The 17,958-nt window shown below is 37.7% G+C and overlaps 1 protein-coding gene across 1 annotated transcript in view; it reads left to right on the top strand.

Moving 5' to 3' along the window:
• VPS41 (VPS41 subunit of HOPS complex) overlaps positions 1–17,958 on the top strand; it is a 192,916-nt gene that overhangs the window by 20,438 nt on the left and 154,520 nt on the right. Inside the window, exon 3 of the mRNA XM_069462590.1 lies at positions 15,477–15,584. Within this exon, the coding sequence (XP_069318691.1) occupies positions 15,477–15,584 (108 nt within the window). The remainder of the gene's footprint in view (positions 1–15,476; positions 15,585–17,958) is intronic.

Here is a 17,958-nt window from a genome sequence, read left to right on the forward strand (position 1 = left end):
TCTTCTGAGCTTTTGTGCAGTGCTGTTTAGGCAAATCCACAGGGGAAGCAGCTCTGGGAGGAGGTCACCTGCACTTGGCAGGGGGAGGCTAGGAGATGGAGGAGTGAGTGCAGCAGGCCTGTCCTCACCCCGGGCGGGGCGGGAGGCAGCTGCTGCCTATTTCTGTAGTGAATGGGAGGCACTCCCCCTCTTGGGCAGTTTCAGTTGCCTCCAGAGTTTCTCACTTGGGGATGTTAATTTTGGGAATCCCTTTTCCCAGTAATTTGTATCTTGTCTTCAGGGCTGATTTTTGGGGAGGGGGCCAGCAACCCAGGCAAGCTCTCTGTCTTGGCAGAAGCTGTGTTTCCTTCTTTCCATAGTTGTATCGCCTCCAAATATGACCATACCAGCAATGATCTGTTTATTACGTTTTCCATTTTTTTGTCTTTGCCTTGGCTAGAACTTCTAAATTGGTTTTGAAAAAAGCAGAAGTGATAGTGATAGTTGGCTGTGGTTGTTTCCTGTTGATGGGAATGTTTCTCTTACTTCATTGTTAAGTATCATTGTTGGCTTGTGATTTTTAAAAGATCATTCTCAGCTCTTCATTCTTGCCTCTTTGGGAGAGAAACATTTTTATTTACTGAAAGCTTTTTTTTTTTTTTTTATCAGAAACAAATGTTGAACTTTATAAATGCTGTCTGCTGTATCTGTCAAGATGGTCTTGTGGTTTTTCTTCTTTGACCCGTTAATTGGTGAAGTCATATTTCTTAATATTTAGTCTTTGCATTTTTTCAATATTTGATCTTAAATGTTTTCTATTGATAGATGCTGGGTTTGATTTATGATGTTATAGGTTTTACATTTAAATTCCTACATGAGATGACTGAACTGTATGTATTTTTTCCCTTTGGTGTACTCTTTGAGAGTTTTGATATTAGAGTTGTGCCACGTTTTCAAAATGAATGGGGAAGTTTTGATGTGTCCCTGTTATGGGGAAGTTTAAATAACTTAAGAATTTTCTGGCCGGGCGCGGTGGCTCACGCCTGTAATCCTAGCACTCTGGGAGGCCGAGGCGGGTGGATCGCTCGAGGTCAGGAGTTCGAGACCAGCCTGAGCAAGAGCGAGACCCCGTCTCTACTAAAAATAGAAAGAAATTATATGGACAACTAAAATATATATATAGAAAAAATTAGCCGGGCATGGTGGCGCATGCCTGTAGTCCCAGCTACTCGGGAGGCTGAGGCAGGAGGATCGCTTAAGCCCAGGAGTTTGAGGTTGCTGTGAGCTAGACTGACGCCACGGCACTCACTCTAGCCCGGGCAACAGAGTGACACTCTGTCTCAAAAAAAAAAAAAAGAATTTTCTATTCTTTGAAGGTTTTTCATAGAACTTGCTGTTAAAACAGTCTGGGCCAATACCTTTCTGCAGGGGATAGATAGTACTTTGATGACTTTTACTTTCTCTATTTATTTGCTGGTTATCTTATTCTATTTGTCTTTATAAAGTACTAATGCTTGGGCTTATTAATGGTTTCATTTTCTGGTTTATTAATTCATTTTTGCTTTCATATATACTAGTTTTCTATGGTCCCCTACATGCCCACCTTCCTGCTATCAGGGTTCCCTTGGTCCTGCAGCCCGTAAGGCTGGGACTCTCAGACCATGGATAGTACACTGCCCAGGTGGTAGTGTTATCAGCCTTCGAGTGGAGGTTTTTTCAAGTTCTTGGTGTTTGTAATGGAAAAGAATTTCGGGATGTACCACATAAGCCAAGCAAACAAAAGTTTTATTGAAAGTGAAAGTACACTCTCAGGAAAGAGGGTGGGCAGGCTCGAAAGAGAGCTGCTGCACTGAGAGGAAATAGTCTCAGATCTTTTGCAGTCTTACTAATTGAAAGGAGGAATATTGAGGGCCAAGGGGTTGGCTTTTACTAAAAATTTGGGTAGTAGTTCCTAGAATTGGGTTCCCTCCTGTTTTCATACTTCATATGGTTGTTTCAGAGCTGTCATGGTGATTCCAAGGGTAGAGAAATTTTAAAACCACAATGTAAATGATAATGTAATTGGCCAAAGTTCTCGTTAGGTGGCAGAGATAGCTGCCAAGGCCTTTGAAGCCGATTCTTGCCTTTGGTTATTGGTTCTTGCCTGTGGTTATCGGTTCTTGCCTGTGGTTATCAGTTTTTGCCTGTGGTTATCGGCCCCTCTTGTTAGCTTCTGCCCAAGAGTTGTTTATTTTAACACCTGATCTTCAAGCCCCTGCATTTGGTCTCAGTCTTGTCTTTTAGTCTCCTACTCTAACAGTGAGGGGTTAGAGTATCTGCCTGTGGAAGAAAGATGGTCACCAGGGCTAAAATATGCGTGGTGTGGAGATACAGTGGGGAGTGGCTACAGGCATGGTTGCCTCCTTCTGGAAAGTAGTCTGTAAGGGGTAGCTCGGATGTCTGCTCAGTGGACTTGGGGTAGGCTTCAAATCATGGGCCCAGAGGATTGATTGGTGGAAGAGTTGGAAAGCATCTGTCTACCTTCAGTTCAGGTGGTTTATGTTTTCGTAAAACAATTAAGAGTGTGTCATGAATTCAAAAATCAGCAAATGTGAGTGTCTTCTTGATTTTGGTAATTGTTTTAATTTTTATCGCTATTGTGTTTATCTGTTTCTTGGAAATTATTGAGAAGCTGAAAGAGGCTTTGGTTAGGGTGGTTGGCAAGGTGCTTCTTTGCACTTGGCATGTAGAATGTGCAATTGGAAATGCTTGAGAAGTATTTAATCTCAAAAGAAATAATTTCAAGAGCTTCAGCATTTTCCTTTTTCATATAACAACATACAAACTAGAAATTATATAACTTTTTGAAAATAGAGTTTGTAGGACCTCTATTTGCTCTATTTGCTACTGCTAGAAGATGATAGAGCTTCATTTCTATAAATTTATCTATAATTCTAATTCACACTATTTCAGAATTGCCATTCCCTTTCTTCTGTTTGGTGCCTCCACCTCCCTGTCCCCTTTTCCCCCACCCCTATGTCTGTAAAATAACACATAGTTTAGATGATCTCCGTGAGTCTTTTTGGTTGATATTCTATGCTTTGGATTTTGCTGTGTTGAAATCCAAATGGGAATGTCTCAGAAAAGCTGCTTGCCAAACCTGGCCTGCTGTCACTATGTACGTTTGTTTTCCCTGGTCTTTATTAGGTACCCACAGTTCTGTTAGGTGAAGTTCAGAACAATGAAAAGGCATAAACCCTGCTTCTGAGGATCTTGTGATCACTAAGGGATATTGGGAAGAAAGGAAAAGAGGGTTATGTTGGCTTTAGTGGCGGAAATTGTCCACCTGAATGGCATAGCTTGAAGATTGGTGAGGTTATTCCATATGGCTAGAAGGAAATGAAAAGCTTATTTGCTTTTCTCATTTTTTTCCCCTCCTCTATATATTCTTATCGCTTTCCCAATATAAAATAAATGATGGGAGTTGATCCTGTTTATGGTATGTGGCTTAGGGCATGAGAACCTTCACCTTATTTTTTTCCTCCTTGAATTGAACATGAAATTCTAATACCACAGGGCACAGGAGAGACCAAGGTTTATGAAGACTGCATATCTTGTGAATCTTAAGTAGAGCTCCTCAATTATTAGAGGCTCAACTTTTTCTCACTTTTCTGGTCAAAGAGTTAGGGTAAGGAAAGCAGCTTTGACAGATAAGAATCTTAGTTCAGTAGATACAAAGTTTTGAAGAGGATGTTGAACTACAGCTTTAAAAATAGCATTTATTTTTATAATAAATATGATAAATGTTTGTTTTAGAAAATACTGGCAATAGCTCCCAACAGTGATTTTTATTTGCTATCTTTTTGAAAGGTCACAGCTACCCTGTGATGTGGGTCCTTTTATCACCCCCATTCTACAGATTTCTTCAAGAAACTGCAACTTAGGGAGGTTACTATTTTGGTTACATTCTTCTAATCTTTCCCTGAGGCACATATACATGTAAATTAATAACATTCTTATGCAAAGGAGTTTCATCTAAAAAGATATTTTGAGAACATTTCCTTTTGTTATTAAATCCCCTTTGAAAACAATTTTAATGTCTATGTAATATTTTAGCTTGTGAAACTTATTTAATCAGGGTTTCTCAAATTTGGAACTATTGGCATTTTGGGTTGGATAATTTTATGTTCTGGGAAAGTGTCTTGTGCATCGTGGGTTGTTTAGCATCCTCCTGGGTCTCTCTACCTGTTAGATGCCAGTAGCACCTTTCCCCCACCCAATTGTGACCAAAAATGACTCTAGACATTGCCTGGTAAATATCTGTGGAGGACACAATCACCTCTGATTGAGAACCACTTGTTTAACCATATGTATTTTATGCTTTTAAAAATAATACATGGATATGAGTTGAGTCATGGTGAATTTTCTGTTTGAAAAAGTAGACCTGTGCCATCTAAATTACATTTATCAGCTCCTAATTTTGGCTACTTTTTTATTAATATATTTTTTCCTTAATAGCAATATTGCTTGAAAGTTGAAAGTTTAACGTTATTTGCATTCATATAATGTAATTGTTTATCTGTCAGGAGTCTGATGGAAAGGCATTCTGGGAGCTTTGACCACAGTTGTTTTGTTGTAGATGAATTCCATTATCTTCATGTCACTTTCTTAAAAAGTTTGGTCATTGATGCAGCTATAATACCTTGTGTTGTTAATGGAAACCAGAAGTTACTCTTTCAGCTTGTTTATATAGTTTTCTTGATATGTTTTGACACTTTAAAGGATCTAGAAAGCCATCTTTCCTACCAGATGGTCATCTTTTTGTATAAATAAAATGATCTTTCTGTAATAGAACTATAGCATACATTAATTAATGGGTGTAGTTGCCCTTTAAGGAAGTAGCATTAATTTTGGGGGTGGGTTTTGGGGGTGGGGTGGGGTGGGTGGTAACAGGTAATTAAAAACATTAGTCCTTAATTAATTTGAACCTTAACCTTCAGGGTCTTTTTTATGTAATTTTTTTTTTTCTCTTAATGGATCTTTCCTGTCTTTTCAGGAAAAGTTCAAGATTGTTGTGACATATTTGAAGATGTCCTATATTCATGTATATTTAGCGATACCATTATAGTTTAAAATAAATGTATTTACCCAAATATATAGTTCTTGTCTATTTGTATTGCTTTTGATGATAATACCCTGTGGTAGTGATGAGATCTGTTCCTTAAAATATTGTTATTTATGTTTTTGAGATGCAAATTATGTGTTTTGATTGACATAGTATTAATTTTACTTAAGCTTTTTAAAAAATGTTTATTTCTGTTGGGTACCAGCTGTGTGTTGTTTTATTTTTCTGTTCTCCTTCTATCTTCTGTAATAAATAGTAACCAAAAAGAAATGGTTTAATATGTCATAGGACTTCTGTGAACTGAATTACTTGTAAAGAGAGAATTTTTAAAAAATAGAAATTTTTAAAAATTCTAATGTTCTGATACTGGATTTAGACAGCATTTTTATATATGCAACTTGTAAGGTTCACTGCCAATTTTGAATATTTCAATTCTCCTTAAAGTAATTAGAGTTCTAGAGAAAGCGCTCTAGAGGAAGAAAGCCTTTATTTTATACCTTCATACCCCTGGTTGATTATTGATTTGATTTTTATTAATAGTTAGTTTTTTACTGTGGTAGTTCAAATTGCATAAAAGCTTTTTTTTTTCCCCTTAACGAGAATTTCTTTTGAGAATGTTAGTGTTTCCCTATTGTATCTAGCTTTAAAACATTGGAAATTTATTAAAAGGATTTGTCCCTAGTCAAATGTAGTTGATGACATGAAACCAAGTAAACCATTCATCTTATTAAAATTCCTGGAGGTTGAGCTGAGGTCTTTCTTATAGGTGAAGCTGGGTAGGATAAAGCCCATCTCCACAGAGTGAGATTGTGAATTGTCTAGGAGTGCTCAACTGGTGGTGTTTTCCACCAGCTTAATTTGGGCTTTAAAAGATTTCTCCCCTCTCCCCTTCAGTGTATCTAGTGTCATTTTATTTTGTGAAAACAAAACAAAACTGGATATTAATAAAGAAATGGTATCCAGAAATGAAATTTTAAGCTCTGTATAAATAGTAACAATAGATAATGTAAGGATCTTTCTGTTAACCCCTAGAATTCATGTGACTCACATTTTTTAAAAGTAAAATTCAAGGCTTCAAGACAGTAATGGTGGTATATAAAATGTACCAATATGTGGAAGGTATTGATAAAACAGAATGAAAATGTTGAATCTATTGGTTTTAAACAGACAAGCAAAAAAAAAAAATTCCTTGTACACGGATTTTAAATGATCAAGTAAAAAGAAAAGTGCAGTATTCTTGTTAGTATACAAGTCCAAGTTAGGTTAACAGGATTTGCTCCATGGAACTTTACCCTACGGTAACAAAGTAACAACAGTAACAAATTACTAAACAGTTTTTCAGGGAGAAATCTTTAATTGCTTTAATTTGTTATCCCCCAAAGTAATTTTTCCCCCTTTCAAATTCAAAATTCAGTAAGAATGATCATGGTATGACATTTATTTTCAGATAGTATTTAGAATTCTGTAGGATGGTTTAAAGGACTTGTCTTTAATTAAAAGTGCTATACACTTAGTAAAAATCCATGTTAGTTGAGGAATTGATTCTTTTTAAAGGAAAGCTGCAAATTTTTCTTGTATGGGTAAATGTCACTCTGTTCATATCTTCGCTTAGCTGCAAGTCAGGACTTGTACTATTCCACTAGGTTGTCATAGAAACGCAGTTAACTGTCATCTCAACTCAGACTGTTGATGGTTTTATTTGTAGGTTTGTAGGATTATTAAAATTTAACAAAAATTATTGATTTACTTTTTATTAACACTGGGTTGTTTACTGTGGAAGTTCAAACTGCATGAAAGCCTTTTTTTCCGTTTAAATCTTTTTTAATTGAAGTGAAACTCTATATTAAGTCTACCTGATTTTTTAAAATGTTTTTTATTTAAAATGTGATATAGAGTCTGCAGCAGCAGAATAACCTCCACGAATTGTAGTTTTGAATCACATTCTATTTTCTTTGTTTACAGCAAGGAGGAAAAAACCTTAAAAATTCACCTTTAGCCTGCTTTTAACTTAACATAAAAGATACCTGTCAGAAGAGTGTGGAATGGTACATCAAATGCCTAATATTGGAGTTTTCATTTTATTTATGGTTTTTGAAACCTCGCATGGATGCTTCAGTGAACTGTGTTGTGAAAGTATTTATTTTTGTATATTTATGTGAGAGAAATTATTTAGTTTTCACTTATAAATAAGACAGGAAAACCTTATTTACAGTAACTTTATCTAATGGTCCGTGGATGAGTGCTTTTATGCAAAATAGTCAAGAAGCTAGAATTAACTTTTCACATTGGCTGCACATTTGATGTCCAAACTTGAGCAACATGTGGCATCTTATTATAAGACTAACACTCAGGATTCAATTTGTATTTAACACATTTACTTCAGAATGCACACATCATCTGTGCCACATTTAATGTTAACTTTGTAATGATTTCTATTTCTTGCTTGTAGATACATAAGTAAAAGTGTTTATTTGTTGCTTTTTGTAATTTTCTTTTTTCAACTTTGGACTTGGTTGATTAGTTATTTCATATTTTATATTAATACTAAAAACAGGTCAGTTTTGGGGCATAACAAAAGCTCCTTAGATTGGGTTGATTATCATTAGCTACCTTTTTTGTGGAAATATATAGGTCCCTTGGATAACTGTACTTATACTTTCCTTTTGTTGCTATTGGTTTTTAAAGTTATTCTTGGAATGTTAATAATAGATATACCATCTTTGTTTTTAATACTCTGTTACTAAATAAATAGCTAATAGCTTATGTATATTCGGGCAATTAAATTTAAGGCAACTTACCAGTAGACATGAAATACTGTTTTGTTTTGTTTTTTTAAACTAGGTTTATTGCTCTTCAGGTTCTATTACTATTCTTGTAGCTAGCTGACCAGAGGGCCCAGTGACCCTTACCTCCTATTATTTATGCATTTGTGTTCATCCCTCACACACATGGTGGACCTGTATGATCAATAGAATATCGTAGAAATGACAGTGTGCACCCTCTGAGGGTAGGTAATATTTAAAACATGGGGTTTCTGCTTTGCTCTCTCTTGGATCACTCACTCTGGGTAAAGCCACCTGCCATGTTCTGAGGATACTCAGGCAACCCTATGGAGGGGTCCATGAGCCAAGCAGCCGAAGCCTTCTGCCAAAGGCCAGCTCCAACTTGCCAGCCATTTGACTGAGCCATCTTGAAAGCAGATAATGTAACCATAGTCAAGCCTTCTGATGGTTGCAGCTCTAGCTGACATCTTATCTGCAACCCTGTGAGAGATCCTGAGGGAACCTCCCAGCTAAGCCACTACTGAATTGCTTACCCACAGAAAGTGTACAAAATAATACATACATATTTATTGTTTTAAATTAGGAAGTTTTGGTAGCTGGGTGTGGTGGCATGTGCCTATAGTCGCAGCAACTCAGAGAGGTAGAGGCAGGAGTATTGTTTGAGTCCAGCCTGGGCAACATAGGCTGGACTATAAAAAATAATAAAATTCATAAGTTTTAGCAAAATTTGTTACACAGCAATAGATTACTAATGCACCTACTAAATATATTTTAAAACATTTCCTATTAATACATAGTTTATAGTTATTTTTAGGCAGAGAAGAAGCTTCTGTTGTGGTTTATTGAGTCACTTTCATAGGAGATTGGGTAGTGTGTTATACAGGCATTGACTTTAGCACATTCATAACTGAATTTTGAATTTTAGCTTCACCTCTACCCACTGTGCTTGAGGAAATTACTTAAAATTTCTGATCATCGTTTTTTTACTGAAAATCTGTAAAATGGGATAATTATACTTAGCTTTCCATGGTTTCCTCCCCCAGGATGAAATGAGATTATCTGATGTTTAGTCTTTACCTTCATGCTTGTTATATTCCATTGTTTCCATGTATTCACAAATTAGCCCCTTTCCATGTGAAGATGCAGTCCTTTGCCCCAGAGGTAAAGACTTCTATAAGCATTTGAATTCACAGTCTCTGCCTGGTGTGTCCTATCTGTCTTATAATCAATAGGCAGAGCACTTGTTACTCTACAAGTCATTTTTCTTTCACTTAATTTACCTATTTTTTTTTTTTTTGACTATGAATCACCTGAGGTGTGATTATCTTCATTTTTATCTTGCCTGGGGTTGCAGAGCTTCTTGAATGTGTGGATTGATGTCTTAACAGTTTTGGAAAACTTGTTAACTTTTTAAGTGTTGCTTCTATTCCTTCCCATTTTTCCTTATCATTCTGGAACTGTACTTAAAAGTATGTTAGACTTTTCACTGTATTATACATGTGTCATACATTTTTTGCCATGTTTTTCATCCATTTTTCTTCTCTAGACTTCCCTTGGGATATTTTTTTAACCTGGTTTCCATTTCAGTAATCTTATTTTCTGCTTGGCCAATCTGCGGTTAAACCATCTATTGACCTGTTAATTTCAGTTACATTTTTCAGTGTAAAAATTTCATTTGATTCTTTTTTACAGATTACAATTCTCTGTTGAAAATTTCTATATTTTCATCAATTTTCTCTTTTTTTAAACATATAGTCATAGTTATTTTGAAGCCTTTTTCTGCTAACTCTAATGTCTAGGTCACGTGTTTATTTTTGTGTTCTTTTTTTCATCTTGATTTTTGGTCATTTGATTCTGCATTATGACATACCTGGTAATTTTTTATTGAGTTTTCAGTATTGTAAATGAAAAATTGTAGAAGCTCCAGTAGCTTTCTTTCTCTAAAAAGGAGTCACTCTTTTCCTTCACTAGACAGATATATTGGGGTTCCATACCTTAATCAAGGAATGAACTAAGTTGAAACTCTATTGAAGTTTTGGTAAGTTTTTGTGTCATCTAGGGACCAGGGGTTCCGACTAAGTCTGTGGTATTCACCATTACGGAATTTCCTGATGGCTCTTGATCTCTTATTCTTTTCTTCTCAGCACATCAGGGCAGCTGGTTTGCATTTTTGAGGCTTTCAGTTTATCCTTTTAGCCTCAGACCTTATGCAGCTTTAGAAACTGACAGTTGTCTTAACTGGGAAAAGTTGCTGTGTAATAGACTCAGTTCTCTGCCTCTGTCTTCCACTGGGATCTCCTCTCCACAAGTCTCCAATTTTGACACTCCATCCCCTCAAGCACCAAAAGGTTTGGGGCTTTCCCTACCCCCAGCAGCGACCATCTTCCCGGGCAGAGCTTGGGTTCTCAGCCTCTTGTCTTACACTCAGAATTAGTAAATGCCTCCAGGTGGAAGGTGGCTGTAGAATGCCAGCTCACCTCTCTGCAGTTTCCCTACCACCCTGGCATCTCAACCCTTCTAGTTCAGGTTGCCTCAGCAGCACTTGGACGTCTTGGAGAGATGTATATTTCATCAAGCCTTTCTAGTTATTCGGGGTGGGAGGATTGATGTACCTCAAGCTACTCTAATGTTAGCTGGAATGTGAAGACTATACAATTATTTATTTAATTTCACACTATCAAGGGAATACAGACATTTATGTTACATGGATATACTCTATAATGCTAAAGTTAGGGCCTTTGGTGTGCCTGCCACCAGGACAATGTTCATTTTATCCAGTAGGTAAGTTTTTATCCCTCATCCTCCTCACTCCTCCCCTATTCTTAGTTTCCAATGTCCTTTATGTCTTTTTGTGCCCATGGGCACCCATCATTTAGCTTCCATTTATTAGTGAGAACATGTGGTATTTGTTTTTCCATCCCTGAGATACTTTACTTAGGATAATGGTCCACAGTTCCATCCCAGTTGCTGCAAATGACATTATTTAATTTCTTTTTATGACTAATACTCTGTGATATATATATATGTATATATATATATATGCGCGCCACATTTTCTTTATCCACTCATGTGTTGATAGGTACTTAGGTTGATTCCATATCTCTGCAATTGTGAATTGTGCTACAACAAAAATTCGAATGTCTTTTTGATAAAATGATTTCTTTTCTTTTGGGTAGATACTGAGTAGTAGAATTGCTGGATCGATTGGTAGGTCTACTTTTAGCTCTTTGAGGAATCTCTATACTGTTTTCTATAGAGGTTGTACAAACATGCAGTTCTACCAACAGTATATAAGCATACCTTTTTCTCTGCATCCACGCCAGCATCTTGTTTTTTTTTTTTTGACTTTCTAATTATGGCCATTCTGATAGATATAAAGTGGTATCTCATTGTGGTTTTAGTTTGAATTCCTTAATGATTAGTGATGTTGAACATTTTTTTTTTCATGTCTGTTGGCCATTTGTCTATCTTCTTTTGAAAAAGTTCTGTTCATGTCTTCTCACCTTTTTAAATTAATTAATTAGTTATTTTTATTTCATCATCTTACAAGGGTACAGATGTTTAGGTTGCATATATTGCTTTTGTCCCACCCAAGTCAGAGCTTCAAGACTGTCTATCCCTCAGACGCTGCGTACTGTACCCATTAGTTGTGAATATACCCATCCCCTTCTCCCCACTCCCACCTGCCTGACACCCAATGAATGCTGCTACTGTATGTGTACATAAGTGTTGATCAGTTTATACCAATTTGATGGTGAGTACATGTGGTACTTGTTTTTCCATTCTTGTGATACTTCACTTAGTAGAATGGGCTCCAGCTTTATCCAGGATAATACAAGAGGTGCTAGATCACCATTGTTTTTTATGGCTGAGTAGGCCTCCATGGTACACATATATCACATTTTGTTAATCCACTCGTGTATTGATGGGCACTTGGGTTGTTTCCACATCTTTGCAATTGTGAATTGTGCTGCTATGAACATTGTAGTGCAGATGTCTTTTTTATAGAATGCCTTTTTTTCCTTTGGGTAGATGCCTAGTAATGGGATTGCTGGATCAAATAAATGGTAGTTCTACTATAGCTCTTTGAGATATCTCTGTATTACTTTCCACAGAGGTTGTACTCGTTTGTAGTCCTCACCAGCAGTGTGAGTATTCCTATCTCTCTGTATCCACACTAACATTTATTGTTTTGGGACTTTTTGATAAAAAGCCATTCTCACTGGAGTTAAGTGATATCTCATTGTGGTTTTGATTTGCATTTCCCTGATGATTAGAGATGTTGAGCATTTTTTCATATGTTTCTTGGCCATTAGTCTGTCTTTTGAAAAGTTTCTGTTGATGTCCTTTGCCCACTTTTTAATGGGGTAGTTTGATTTTTTCTTGCTGATTTTCCTGAGTTCTATGTAGATTATAGTTAGCAGCCGTTTATTGGATGTGTAGCATGTGAATATTTTCTCTCATTCTGTAGGTTGTCTGTTTGCCCTTGTGATAGTTTCCTTGGCTGTGCAGAAGCTTTTTAATTTGATCAGGTCCCATTTATTTATTTATTTTTGTTGCTGTGATTGCCTTTGGGGTCTTCTTCATAAATTCTTTCCCTAGGCCAATGTCTATAAGAGTTTTTCCGACAAGTTGTTTGATTTCTTTCTTGCTATTTCCAGTTCTTTGTAGGTTGTGGAAATCAGTGCTGTGTCTAATATATAGTTTGCAAATATTTTCTCCCATTCTTTAGGTTGTCTATTGACTCTGCTAATTATTTCCTTTGCTGTGCAGAAGCTTTTTAATTTAATTAAGTCCCATTTATTTCTTTTTGTTGTTGCTGTATTTGCCTTTGGGTCTTAGTCATAAATTGTTTGCCCAGGCCAATGTCTAGAAGAGTTTTACCTTCATTTTCTTAATTTTTATGGTCATGCGTTATACTTATGTTTTTAATCCATTCTTGAATTAATTTTTGTGAGTGGTGAGAGAGAGGGGTCCTGTTTCATTCTTCTCCCCAGCACCATGTATTGAATAGGGCATCTTTCCCCAGGGTATGGTTTTGTCTGCTTTGTCAAAGATCAGTTGGTCCTAGCTACGTAGTTTTATTTCTGGGTTCTCTATTCTGTTCGATTAGTCTATGTGTCTACCTTTATACCAGCACCATGCTGTTTTGATTACTATAGCCTTGTAGTATACTTTGAAATCAGGTAATGTGATGCTTTCAGATTTGTTCTTTTTGCTTAAGATTGCTTTAGCTATTTGGGCTCTTTTTTGGTTCCAAATGAAACTTAGGATTATTTTTTCTAGATCTGTGAAATAAGACATTGGTATTTTGATGGGAATCACATTGAATCTGTAAATCACTTTGGGCAGAGTGGACATTTTAAGGATGTTGATTCTACCAGTCCATGGGCATGAGATGTTTTTCCATCTGTTTGTGTCATCTGTAATTTCTTTCATCAGTAGTTTTCCTTGTAGAGATCTTTCACCTTCCTGGTTAAATATATTCCTAAGTATTCTGTTTTCTTCATAGCTGTTGTAAATGGTTTTGAGTCCTTGATTTGACTCTCAGCTTAATTATTGTTAGTATATAGAAATGCTGCTGATTTGTGTGCATAGATTTTATAACCTGAGACTCTGCTGAATTTATCAATTCTAGGAGTCTTTTGGTGGAGTCCTTAGGGTTTTCTACATACAAGATTATGTCATCAAACCGTAATAGTTTGATCTCCTCTTTTCTAATTTGGATGCGTCTTATTTCCTTCTCTTGCCTGATTGCTCTGGCTAGGACCTCTGGTACTATGTTGAATAGTAATGGTGACAGTGGGCACCCTTGTCTTGTTCCAGTTCTTAGGGGGAATGCTTTCATCTTTTCCCAATTCAGTATGATGTTGGCTATGAGTTTGTCATTTATGGCTTTTGTAATTTTGAGATATGTTCTTTCTAGGCCTACTTTGTTCAGGGTTTTTATCATGAAAGGGTGATGGATTTTATTGAATGCTTTTTTGCATATATTGAGATGATCATATGGTTTTTGTTTTTGCTTCTGTTTATGTGGTGAGTCACATTTATTGATTTGAGTATGTTGAACCATCCTTGCATCTCTGGAATGAAACCCACTTGATCATGGTGAATTAACTTTTTGATGTGCTTCTGAATTTGATTTGCTATTATCTTGTTGAGGATTTTAAATCAGTATTCATGAGGGATATGGTTTTTAGTTTTCTTTTTTCATTGTGTCCTTTCCTGGCTTTGGTATCAAGTTGATGCTGACAGTGTGCTCGTCTGCAAGGGCATAGGTCCTCTGGGGTGTGGACCTCTGCATGGTATCGTGCAGGTGGGGATATGTGTGCAGGGTGTGTGTGGGGGGGTCTTGTTCTGCTTGTCAGTGTGCTGGGCTGTGGGGGCTGGACTGCTAGATGGCTGGAGTTGTTTCCTCATGCAGGTCCTGTTGCGACTGCTACCATGAGACCGCTGGAGTGGCATTGGTACCTGCTCCATTTGAACTTCATGGTGGGGAGGGGATGCTTGGCTCCTAGTCACTGGCATGGGAGAACATGTGCTCTCCCTGCTCCCTTCCTGGTCTGGTAAGGGTCGATGTGGAGGCAGTCTCAGCACAGCCGAACCCTGTGGAGACCGGGTGCTCTGGACCCGAGAGTTCAGAGTGGTGTCAGCTATGGCAGCTTGGGAACTGAGGCCAGCAGGTCCCTGCTGAGCCTGCTGTCTGATGCAACATGACTATACAGTCTCCAGACAGTTCCCTGATGAGTACAGAGGCCCACGGTCGTAGCGGGAGGCCCCCTCACGGTTTAAGTCACAATGTCCTCATGGGGAGTGTGGGGCCCTGGGGTTTTCTCCTTTATCCCTTCCCCATGTGTAGGTATCTCCCCAGGTACCTTCCTGTCTTGGCAAACGGATCTCCCTGTCCCTGTCTGCCTCACTCTGAGTGTCTCCCATGGCTTCTCTCATGATTTACAGTGCTCTCTCCAAGAGCGTCTGTCTGTAGGTGGGCATTTACTTGCAACTCTTAATCCTCTCCTTGAAAGCAGCGTGTGTGGGCTGCTTCTAGTCCACCATATTGGCCTTCCTTCCCCTATGCACTTATTTTTGAGGGAAATGCCAATGAATACATTATTTTTGTGAATTTCTATTTTGGCCAGATTCATGCCAGAGCAGTTTTCAATATGTGAACTTTTTTGTTTCTTACTACTTAGTGATGTAAAATAAAATCTTATTCGTAATCATTATCGTAGTAATTTTTACAACTATCTTTGATTTATTAATTTATGGTCATTATAGTCAGTACAGGTTACTACCCATATTCCGTAACTACAAGGAATAAGAATATTTTATAGAGCTGTACCAAACTGTAAGGTTGAACATATAAAGTTAGTGATAATACAAGTCTATGTCCTCCTGTTTTCAACTTTTGAATTTATTTTACTGGTGAAGTTGGAGCAGTTGATACACCCAGTTGCCAAAATGAAGCACAGAGATCTTAATCTCTAGCTATAGTTGTAGTAATTGACAGTCATTGAAGAAACCATTGTTGGTTCTCCCCTAAGAAGTATGTTTAGAGTCTTTTAAAACAAATTTCTGACGTCTGTCATTTTTCTCTGCTTTTTGTGCAGGAGGAAGAGAGTGAAGAGGAGCCCAAACTGAAATATGAAAGGCTTTCCAATGGGGTAACAGAAATTCTTCAGAAAGATGCAGCTAGCTGCATGACAGTGCATGACAAGGTAAGGGAGCACTGCCAGAGGATTCTTCTGTAAGTTGTTTCTGGTGTAAGTTTGTTTGTACTTTGCAGTCCTGATGCTTTTGTTGGTGGTTTTCTTACAGTGATTGTGTCTCCCTGCTACAATTCCCTTCTTCTTCCTTACTGACATAAAACAAAACAACCCCAAATATTTTATATATGTATAAACACTCACGCAGACACATGCAATATACTCCAAGTGTATATTAAGTAGAATTTAGATAGTGATTGATGTGGAAACTCAATCACCGAATTGCTCAAATTACAAAGATAAGATTAGGAACATGTTAAGATTAGAAAGTGTGACGCTCAGTGCTTTTATGAGGAAGAAGAGATTATATTACAGGTGTTAGGAATCAGTAGAAATGCCCCAAATTATTACTTCTATATTATATGAATGAACGTGTATGTTCTATATCTGAGTTCTTGCTGTAACAAATCTCCCACCAACTTTCAAGTCCAGGCTAAGTACTGGGTAGTACCATTAGCCTATTCCTGGACCAGAACAGTCTGTGTTTTAGTCGGAATATTGAGGCCAGGGAGTGTCTTCTATCACTGCCTTCCTCCCTGTGAGGCTATGAGTCTTAGTTCTTCCACAGTAGGAGAACTCCCCACCTCTGATCCCTCTTCTGCCTTTATATCTTGTGTTACCATCAGTGTTGCTCACCCTCCTGCCTGCCTTCCACCTAATTCCTTTTTACTTCAGATATTATTCCATTGTAAATAGATTCCTGTACTCACTCAACACTTTAATCGTGTTTTTGATCTTTCTTGTTTTGCCAGAAACCCCCTCCTTTGAGGTGCCTGCTGTGACACCATCGACCCCTCCTCACTGCTGCCATCTCCCAACTTCTTGTCACTTTCCCTCACTCACTGATGACTAGTTTTGCAGTTCTTCAACCTAATTTAATTCCAGTGACTTTCACTCCTTCCCTGTTTCATCTCCAAGGCCACATGCTGGATGGTGTCAGCACTTGGAACAGGAGGATCTCCAGCCTCCATAATACTCTGTTGACCCCTTTTAGCCTTCAAGCTTTTGTGTTCATCTTCCCACAAACCTTGTTCTGTGACTTTGTGGAGTCCTGATCTCCAATCCATTCTTTTTCTTTTTCTGTGCCTGTGAAATGATTAATTATTCTAACTTTACTTTACCGGGATCTGAATCCTCTTACATCTCTGCTTTCCACTGTGCCCCCCCCAGCCAAACTCTCAACTCTGAATAGTGCTCTGATGCCCAGGGCAGCATACAGACTTACGTGCCTACATAAATTTGTCACTGAAAGTGATATTATTTATTTGTTTTTCATCAGCTCCTTTAGTCCTCAGTCTCCCTTCTCAACCATTGTCCCTTCTTTCTCAGAGGATAATGTCATTTTTATTTAGGAACATTGAAACCATCAGGCATGAGCCCCAGTTCCCAACCCCTTTCCCAACTCGTCTGGATCCACACCCCTCCTTACCCACAGGAGGATTTCTTCCTCCTGTTCAAGGACCTTTTTGTCCACTTTCTTCTTCACGTCATCTTATTCCCTCCCTTTTCTCCCAGAGGTATATGCTATGTCATGGAACATACCTAATGCCAGCCCCAGGTACCCACTAATCTACTTACTGTCTCTATAGATTTGCCTATTTGGGATATTTCATATAAATGCAATCATATGTTATTTAATCTCTGCGTCTGGCTTCTTTCACTTACTGTCATGTTTTTGAGGTTCATCTGTGACACAGCATCTATTGGTACTTCGTTCTTTCTTATTACTGAATAGTATTCCATTGTTTGGAGACACCACATTTTGTCTATCCATTCTGTTTATGGACATGTTGCTGATTTTAAATTGTGAATCTCACCTTTCTTCTCAAAACTTACCATGACACTGTTCTCTTATTTTCTCTGTAATGATACTCCCTTTCTGTTTCTTTCACTTACCTTTGCATCCACCTTTCCCTTGTGTGTTGGTTTTTCCAGGATTTGGGCCATCCATCTACATTTCTTCTTAATTTATACTTTCTCTTGGTTTTAAATCTCATGATTTCTATGACCACCTATGCAGTGACCCTCATCTGAATAGCATACTTATGTATCTAGGTGCCTCCTAAACATCTTGACCTCTGTTCTTTTTTTTACCTGAACCTCAGCATGTCCATAGTGAATTCATCTTGTTTTTCCTCTAAACTGGTATCTGTTTTTTGTTCTCTATTCCGTTTGGTGGCATCACTATCTCCTTTGTCACCTAAGTCAAAGATAACTTCTTCTCCCCTTCCACCCAGCCATTCCCTAAGTCCTGGTGATTTTCTTACCACCCTTGTTCTAGCTTAGACCCCATCTTCTCCTGCTGCACTTGGTGAATAGAGGGATC

The sequence above is a fragment of the Eulemur rufifrons genome, chromosome 29 (genome assembly GCF_041146395.1).
Source record: "Eulemur rufifrons isolate Redbay chromosome 29, OSU_ERuf_1, whole genome shotgun sequence".
Lineage (NCBI taxonomy): Eukaryota > Metazoa > Chordata > Mammalia > Primates > Lemuridae > Eulemur > Eulemur rufifrons.